This window comes from Naegleria gruberi (assembly GCF_000004985.1).
Source record: "Naegleria gruberi genomic scaffold NAEGRscaffold_86, whole genome shotgun sequence".
Taxonomy (NCBI): Eukaryota; Heterolobosea; class Eutetramitea; order Acrasida; family Naegleriidae; genus Naegleria; species Naegleria gruberi.
In genome coordinates, this window is record NW_003163241.1 from 58,960 (window position 1) to 67,868 (window position 8,909).

Consider the following 8,909-nt stretch of genomic DNA (forward strand, 5'->3'; position numbering starts at 1 on the left):
CTAGCAACAACAAGAAAATCACCACCATCACGTTGTTGATTCTTTCCATTTTTTTGTGTGGGAATTGCTAGATTTTTCAACACTGTTTTTGGTCAAAACATCATGACGGAGTGAACCAACAAACCAACACAATTTGTTGCTTTGCATACTTTTTTCCTTCCGATACAACGTCAATCCCAATCGTCATCATTTTCCGTACATCAATATTTGTTACCGTAATCACAACAATTAAAAATGTTGAAGGAGATGTGAGGGTTAACCTCGTGCGAAATACTAGAATTTTGAATACTATAGTGTGATGATTTTCATACTTTCTTTTGGTGATGATGAATATCAACTATTGTATTTTTTTAAATTGTTAAATAATAATAATATTTAAGAGTGATTAATAATTAATAATATCAAATTGAATATTAGGGATATTTCAAAATAATGAAGAACACACCAAGTTGGTTTTCAATACTCTAAATCTAATGGTTATTGAGTTAATTCGAATTCCTAGTAATATGTGTATGAAACTTCAGAACAGATTACAACAAAATGGAAAGGTTACATTGAAATAACGGTTTCACTTTAAATGATTGGTTATAATCAACTTACTGGTTGGTTGATAGCACTACTTTTTAACACAACTAAAAAAAATGCAAGACTCAGATGAAACATTCATTATCAGAAACATTCAACAATATGAAGAAGTAGACATGCCACTCAGTGCCTTGTTACTTCAAATCGTTCAATCCTATGGTTTCCAGTTGAAAGACCATTCACAATTTGACGACTTGGAAAGAAAAATAAGAGAATCGGCAATTTCCACCTCGGGCTCTGAACTTTCTGATAAAGAATTGCAAGAAATTTCAAAGTTGGCACAACAAGCAGAACCATTATTGACAGAAAAATCAAAAATTAGAGGAGCTTTGAGAGAAAGAATGATACTTGTTGCTCCTCGAGTTTATGAAAAGCTTGGTGAAGTTGTTGGAGCTAGAATGATCCAAAAGTTTGGATTAGAAAACATGATTAATCAGGAATAATAAATACAGTTGACCATTAACTGAACAATGTGTGTTTTGTAGAATTCTCCCGAGGTAAACTTTGTGTAAAATTAGCAAGGAAAAATATTCCATTTTAATTGTTATTTGAACTAGAGGGGTTATTATCAAGATACTAATCGAGATTCATCAAGGGAAGTAAGGCCGAGACTGACCCAAATGCCCTGAGATAAAACCTAATGAATTTTCTACGTTCCATCATCAACGTGGTTGATGATCAACAACTGGGACACTTTATCTTGTTCCTACTGTCTATTCAAACTTCTTTGCAATTTCCTTCTTTTTCCATTCCAATCTCCTAAGCAATTAATTCCAACCTTTCTTTTGCACAGTTGAAATGCAAAAAGATTCGACAGAACATTCAAAGCATGTCCAAGATTTGTTGCATGAACTAGAATCACTGACTCACAGCCATTATCCAAAGTTTAGATAAAAAAATGTCTGAACTAGACGAAAGCGACTGTTGTTTGAGCTGTATTAATTCTTCATTCAAAAGTCTCGAAGAAAAACAGGAAGAGCTCATTTCCATGTATTTTTGTTGCTGTTTCCTCTTTTTTCCCCCTTTGGCTTTCTATTTAATGTTTAAACGAATTGGACGAATCAGTTGGAAAGTTATTGGAGTTTCAACAGTTTTAACTTTCTTTTGTTGGATACCTGGAGTAATCCATGGACTTGTCAAGTTTTTCAAGCTGAGAAAGGCACTTGTTACATTTGGTGGAAAGGTTTAAATTTGTTTCATTCCATGAATTCAATCAATTTTCGCTTATTTATATTTTTCCAATTTTGATTTTTCAAATTTTCCCTTAATCCGAGATGAATCCAATGATTTTTCTCATCCACAACAATAAATCCATCACTTGCATAATATCATGTTTTTCAAAGTTGTGCAATTCTTGAATTGAATGAGCTAATTAAAAATATCGTTTAGATAACCCAATCAAGTGCTTGGGAATTCTCAAGCACCTTTCAATGTGGAGATGTAATCATATGATACGCTTCACGTTGTTACCTTCATACTGAATGCAACCATTCAAGCTAACCAACATTTCAAAGATACTTTTTTAAAATTGATTAAAAACCTTCAAGCCTGAAAAAGATTCAAAAATATTTAATTAGCATTAAAAAAAAATCACAACAGGAAGACTTTGATTTTCTATAGAACGAGTCTTTTTTAATCAAATTTTGTTTTAATAACATCATAGCTTGTAAGCCAATACAACAATGAGTAATTATAGTGATCATCAGAAGAGTGGTAATTCTTCTTACGCATCTTCTAGTAATAATAATAGCCGAGGAGGAAAAAGACCATCCAGAGGTAGAGGAAATTATCATCATACAAGTAGTGCTGGTGGTAGTGGCAGCAGTGTTAGTGGTGGTTACCATCATCATCATGCCTCCCAACCACAACAGCCTCCACAACAACAACAACAACATGTTAGAGAGGGTCCACCAAAATACAAAAAGAAACAACCTCTCGCTTTTGTCAAGATTCCATCTTCAAGTAGTGTTGAAGAACAAGAAGCTAAGAAACAAAAACAAGAAACCAAAATTGTAAATAATAATACAATTAATGATGAACAAGTTGATGCCGATGATGAATTAGGCCTCGATGTTGCAGACTTTATTCCAACATACATCAACAGATTCCGTGAACTTTTGACCACATTGTATAGTAATAGCCAATTAAATCAAGACCAATTGTTAAATATTGCAAATAGAATTTGGAGTGAAGTTTTAGAACCAACACTTCTTGCCGAATTAAATCCAAGCCTAGAATCACTCTATACAGCATCATCTAGGAAGGGAAAACTCACGAATTTTATTGGTGATAAGGATATTAGACTTGTCACAGTAATAATGGGCATTGATAAGCTGATTACTAAGGTTCATCATTCTAGTAGCATTGTAGAAGTTGTTCCAGAATTCATTTTACATCAAAAGGGTATTAAAGTTGAAGGAGATGATAGAATTATTGAGTTGCTTCCTCAATTTGATACACTCTTTTTCGAGATATTAACACATGAAACAAGAAGAATTTGGAGACAATCCAACTCTGATATGAGTATTAGTATTTCCAATTTTGAAACTGATTTTAACAAGTCTCTGGTTGGTTGTAATATTTCTCAATTTGAGAAGCAAATTGAGGAATTAAAGAATGAAATTGAGCAATTGAAAAAGTCAGAATCTATCTATGCAAAGAAGAGAAAGGAAATTGAGAATGAAATTGATCGTTTAATGGAAAAGTCTTTGGACTTGATTGATTTGGTTGAAGAAGCCGAGAAGGAAGAAAAGCTTTCCAAGAGAACCATGTCTAGTCGTTCATTGTCAGAAGAATCTGATGAAACTACAGAGGATGAAGCAATCACACCAAAGACCTCACAACCACCAGTTGTAGAACAAATTCTTCCAACAACAAATGTCAGCCAAGAAGGCAAGACTGTCTTTTTGCAAAAGATTGCAGCACTCATCAAGGTTGCCCAAGCTGAAGAAACAGAAAGTTCCGAAAAGCTCAAAACCTACTCTACCATTGCTTCAATGATTGATGCCTCTTTCAATTATTTCAAGGATAAGAGTAATCAAACTGAAGGTATTGTTCCTTTGAGCTATTCTTCGATATCAACACCAACCATTCTCTTCTTGTTGGACTTTTTTAAGGAAAATCCTGAAAAGATTCCATCCAGTGTTATTTCCAAGGTTTTGTCATTGACATCTTGCTCTTTGAAGGGAAGAAGATTTGAGGAAAAGAATGAAATATTTGCTCGATATCATGTTGTTTTGATGCATTTTACCAAGTATCTTACTATCAGAAAGATGGAACTTTTCATGAATCTTATGAATAAGATTTCTTCTTCTCTCAATGGTGTTGATTCTGAATTTATCTTTTCTCTCTTGAAACAAAATGCTCCTACACAATATAGAAATGGTAATACTCTTATGGGATTCTCAGATAGAGTTAACTTGGTAAGATTGTGGCAAGTACAAGCATTCTGTGCTACTCTCGTTATGACTAATCCAAAACTTGCCAATCAAATTTTCACCTTCTATGAACGTCACTGTCTCTCATGGATGAATCTTTGGGAAGAAATCAAAAATGTTTGCCTCAGAGAAACATCACTCACTGCCGTAAAGAAGAAGAAACAAAAGAACGACCTAGCTTCATCATCAAACGTAGCTAGTGCATCTTCATCTGAAAAGGAAGAGTCTGAAGTTGTAGCTGTTGCCTCTCAAATTACAGAAAAGGTGCAATCACAAGTTGCCATTAGTGAATCACTCGAAACTGACATTCAGAATATTGAAACTCAATTAGGTAAATCTCCTGAAGTTTTAAAACAAGAAGCTGAAGAACATACCATGCTTCAAATAACTAGAGATTGTACCAAGATTTTCAAGGAAGAACTCGAACCAAGTGAGGAAGAACGTAAGGGTAAGAAAGAATTGGTAGATGAAATTTCTCAAGTTATTCAATCCCTCTTCTCTTCTAATCAAAATATTGGAGATCAACAAGTTCAACCACCAAAGATTTATACCTATGGTTCCTATGCTAGCGACTTGAGTTTAAAGGGTTCCAGTGATATTGATATGTGTGTTTCATTTGCAGGTTTGGAGAATATTCAAGAAAACAGCAAGATCCAAGGTAGATTATTGGAAATGATAAGAAAGGAAATGGACGGAAAGAGTAAGAAGGATACCAACACTCTCTTCCCTCATTTGAAATCCCAAAATCAAGAAGTTATCAGAAGCAGTAGAGTACCAATTCTCAAGATTCATGATAACAAGAGAGATTTGGATTGCGATCTCTGTGTTGCCACCTATTTGGGTGTAGTTAACACTAGAATGATCAGCACTTATTTGCAAGTCGATTCAAGAATGTTGGCCTACTATAAGGAAAATGGTTTGGCAACCCTTGCTGATTCTGAAATTGATAGAATCAAGACCTTTATTTACATGATCAAGAGATGGGCCAAGAGAAGACATATCAATGATCCTCCAGGTGGTTCACTTTCATCATACAGTTATGTTCTCATGTGTCTTCAATTTTTGCAACATTTAGAAATTTTACCATCCCTCCAACAAATTGCTGAAGATACATCACTTGGATTAACTGACGAAGATTATTCCAAGCCACAACATGTCAATGCTTATAATACCAAGTATTTGAAGAATTTGGAAAAGCTTCCAACTATTTGGAAAGCCAAGAACCCTCAAAAGGTTGCTTCCTATACACTTGGTCACTTGATCTACTTGTTCTTTGAATTCTATGCTAAGAAGTTTGACTTTGATACTAATTGTATCTCAATTAGAGCTGGTAGTCCAGTTCCAAAGAAAAATGCCAAGACTATTATTTCACTTGAAGATCCATTCGAAATTCGTGATCTTGGATGTGTTGTTTCTAATGAAATGGGTCCTGTCATTGTTTCTGAATTTAGAAGATCTCATGAAATTTTGTCTGCTGGTGGTTCTATCAATGACTTGCTTGAGGAAAGAGAAGGAGTCTCCTCTGTTAATATTTATCAAATGAAGAGAGAAGTAGGAAAACAAGGTTATGATGATTACTTAGCCAGTGAAGCTGTTGATGAAATGTTGGCCAAGGGCGAACTTTATCAAGGTGAATTGAGAGTCAATAAGAAGCGTTTCACAACTGAGGCCTATGTTTCAGTTGAAGGTTTTAAAAAGGATGTCTTGGTTGAAGGCCTTAAGAATCGTAACAGAGCAATGCATGGTGATGTTGTTGCCATTAAGATTCAAAAGACCAAGGTTGTTGCTGGTTCTGTCATGAGCAATACTCAACAAGAATCTGCTAAGAGTCCAGAAGATACTGAACCTGCCACTGAAAAGATTGAAGTCGTAGCAACTGATTCTAATCTTGATGAGTCTGATGAAAATGTAATGATAACTGGTGTTGTTGTTTCGATCTTGAAGAAGAAATCACCATCTATTTTCCCATGTACTTTAATGGCTCAAGATGATATTAGAGGTTACAGATGGCTGTTACCACTCGAAAAGACCTATCCAAAGCTCAACGTTCCTTTCGAAGAATTTGAAAAACAATTCAATGCCAAATCTATTACTTTGGAAGAAGGTATTTTCGTTGTTGAAATGAAACCTTGGAATAAGAATTCAAACTTCCCTAAGGGTGCTATTATTGGTTGCCTTGGTTTGAAGAAGGATTTGTGGAGTTTAAAGAGAGCTCTCCTCCTTCAATACTGTCCAATTATGTTTGATAATATTTTCTCTGAAAGAAAGGTTGATAGAGACACTGAAAAGGAAATTACTTCTGCAACTTCAAGTTCTGTTATGAGTCAATCCATGGCAGGATCTACTGCAGGAAGTGTCGTGGCCAAATCTGGTCTCGAAACTCATGCAGATGATGTTAAAAGAAGAAGTGATTATGGTCAAAATCAAGTTGCAAACATTGGTGATACTATCAGTGATATCAAACTTGAATCAGTTTCTTCAGATGAAATTATTCAAATTCAAGACTGGAGAGAATCGAGAAGAATTTTCACTATCGATCCTACTGAATCCAGAGATCTTGACGATGCTATCGCCATTGAACCAATTCTTGAGAATGGCCAACAACTTAACAATGATGCCTACCGTAAACCATATGCTGGTGTTCGTAAATTCTTAGTCACTGTTGCCATTGCTGATGTTTCTCAATTTGTTCCTGAAGGTTCACCAATTGATAAGGAAGCCAGAAAGAGAGGTACCAGTGTTTACATGGTCAATAGTGTTGAACATATGCTTGATCCTTCATTGTCTCAAAATCTTTGCAGTTTGCACGGAGGTGTCAATCGTTTTGGTGTTGCTGTTGAATTTGTAATTGATAGAGAAACTGCTACCATTGAAAAGAGTAGTATCAAGTTTAATAGATGCATGATGAGATCCGCATGTCGTTTGGACTACAACAGAGCCCAAAAGATGATTGTTCACTACAAGAATAAGTTCTTTAATGGTCAAAATGAGACTGATCCAAAACGTAGATATGGTCTTGAACCAGAAGAAGTCCCAGCTGTCTATGGCTCTTTTACCTTGGATGAAATTTATGAAGATGTTCAAATTTTCAATGAACTTTCTCAAAAGTTGAGAAAGCAAAGAGCTGATAAGGGAAGTATTTTCTTGCAAAACGAACAACTTCGTTTCGAATGTGACATGGATGGTAAAGGTTTCCCATTGAAGGTTGCCTGTGATGAACATAATGAATCCCACATGCTCATTGAAGAAATGATGTTGGTTGCTAACGAACTTGCTGCTACCGTTTTGAATGATCATTTTGGTGATGCAACCTTGTTGAGAGTTCACTCCTCTCCAAAGGTTGAAAAATGGGCTGTCACTGTTTCATTGCTTGCTGATAAGATTTACAAGTGGAAGCTTGACAATGTTACCAGATCAGGTATTGCAGTTGAAGCAGAAAAGGAAAAGGCTCACGTTTTAGATAAGTTGGAAAAGTGCGTTAAACATGTAACAAAGGGAGCTGAAAACAATGAGAAGCCAATTACAATTCAAAACATTATCAATCTCCTCATTGAATCCACCAAGGATTATCCAACATTGATGCATACTATTCAACACAGTCTTTTGAGAGAAATGCAATTGGCTCAATACGCCACTGTTGGAGATTGTAAGAAGGGAAAAGAAACTACTAAGGAAATTGTTGTTGAACCAACAGATATTGGCTCCAAGAGAATGGTTCCTAAGAAGCAATTTGAGAATACTTGGCATTTTGCTTTGTGCAAGGAATTCTACACTCACTTTACTTCTCCAATCAGAAGATATGCCGATTTGGTTGTTCACAGATTGTTGCTTCAAATGATTCGTGAAAAGAGACTCAAGGAAATGAATCAATCAGATGAATCTATTCTCAGTAAGAGAGAAACTTCCTTGTCAGCTCAAGAAATTTCCTCCATTGCTGAACATCTTAATGATCAAGCCTATAGAGCAAGATTACTCCAAGACGAATGCGAAAAGCAATACTTGGCATATTATTTGTGGCCAAAACTTTCCAAGTCTGTTGAAAGAGTTGAAGCAGTTGTCTTGTCTATGGGTAAGAGAAGTTTCACCCTCTTTGTACCAAAATACGGTCTCGAACTCCAAGTTAATGCTATGAAGCACTTCTCCCCAACTCCTACCACACTCAAGATGGACGAAATTGAAATGGAAAGCCTTGTTTCAAACAGTATTTTGAAATTAGGATCTCAAAGTGGTGAAGATGAAGATGCTCCAGTTATTGGTGGTACTATTATTGAAAAATTGACCATCACCTGGTCTGGTGCTTCACAAGCCCTTATTTCTGTGGATGATGACGAAAATTCAGCTCCTACAGACTCTGTTCCTGTTGCCTCTCAACATAACAAAACTATTGAGCTCAAACCACTTAAACAAGTTCTTGTTGATTTGGACATTAATACCTCGTCTGTTCCTCTTGAAATTATTTGTTACAATATTTGGGAAAAGGATGAAAATTTGATCAATAATGAGTTCAGTAAGAAGATTATTGATAAGAATACCAAGGCTGTCTGCAGTAGAAATGCACATGGTTCCAAGCAATTCTCCTCTGATAGTACTACAGCTGTCCTCAAGAGCTCATCAGAAGCTCAAGGCAAGCAAATGGAAAAGCTTATCGATAACATGCAAAAGATCAATAGAAGAAAGAAATTCTTTGAACAAGACAATAACAACAATTCATCTCCATACACATCAGGAGGAGGTTCTTCTTCATCAGGCCCTAACAATAATTTTGAAAGAAGAGGAAAACCATTTGCAAGAGGAGGTGGTAACGTGAATTCAAGAGGAGGTGGTTCCAGAAGACAATACAATCAATAATTCTCTTCACGAATAAATTTCTTTAAATTCAAATCCACC

At 35.6% G+C, this 8,909-nt stretch overlaps 2 protein-coding genes across 2 annotated transcripts in view; both read left to right on the plus strand.

The window, feature by feature from the left end:
• Positions 1-1,028, plus strand: part of NAEGRDRAFT_54368 (uncharacterized protein) — a gene marked incomplete at both ends in the record, with an annotated part of 3,638 nt that extends 2,610 nt beyond the window's left edge. The window contains one exon of the mRNA XM_002669145.1: positions 615-1,028. Within this exon, the coding sequence (XP_002669191.1) occupies positions 615-1,028 (414 nt within the window). The remainder of the gene's footprint in view (positions 1-614) is intronic.
• A 1,239-nt stretch (positions 1,029-2,267) lies between these two features.
• On the plus strand, positions 2,268-8,906 carry NAEGRDRAFT_59997 (ribonuclease II family protein; the record flags this gene model as incomplete). Its single annotated transcript, XM_002669146.1, has 1 exon — positions 2,268-8,906. The coding sequence occupies one exon, from the start codon at positions 2,268-2,270 to the stop codon at positions 8,868-8,870; it is 6,603 nt and encodes a 2,200-aa protein (XP_002669192.1). The 3' UTR covers positions 8,871-8,906.
• Between the last annotated feature and the right edge of the window lie 3 nt (positions 8,907-8,909).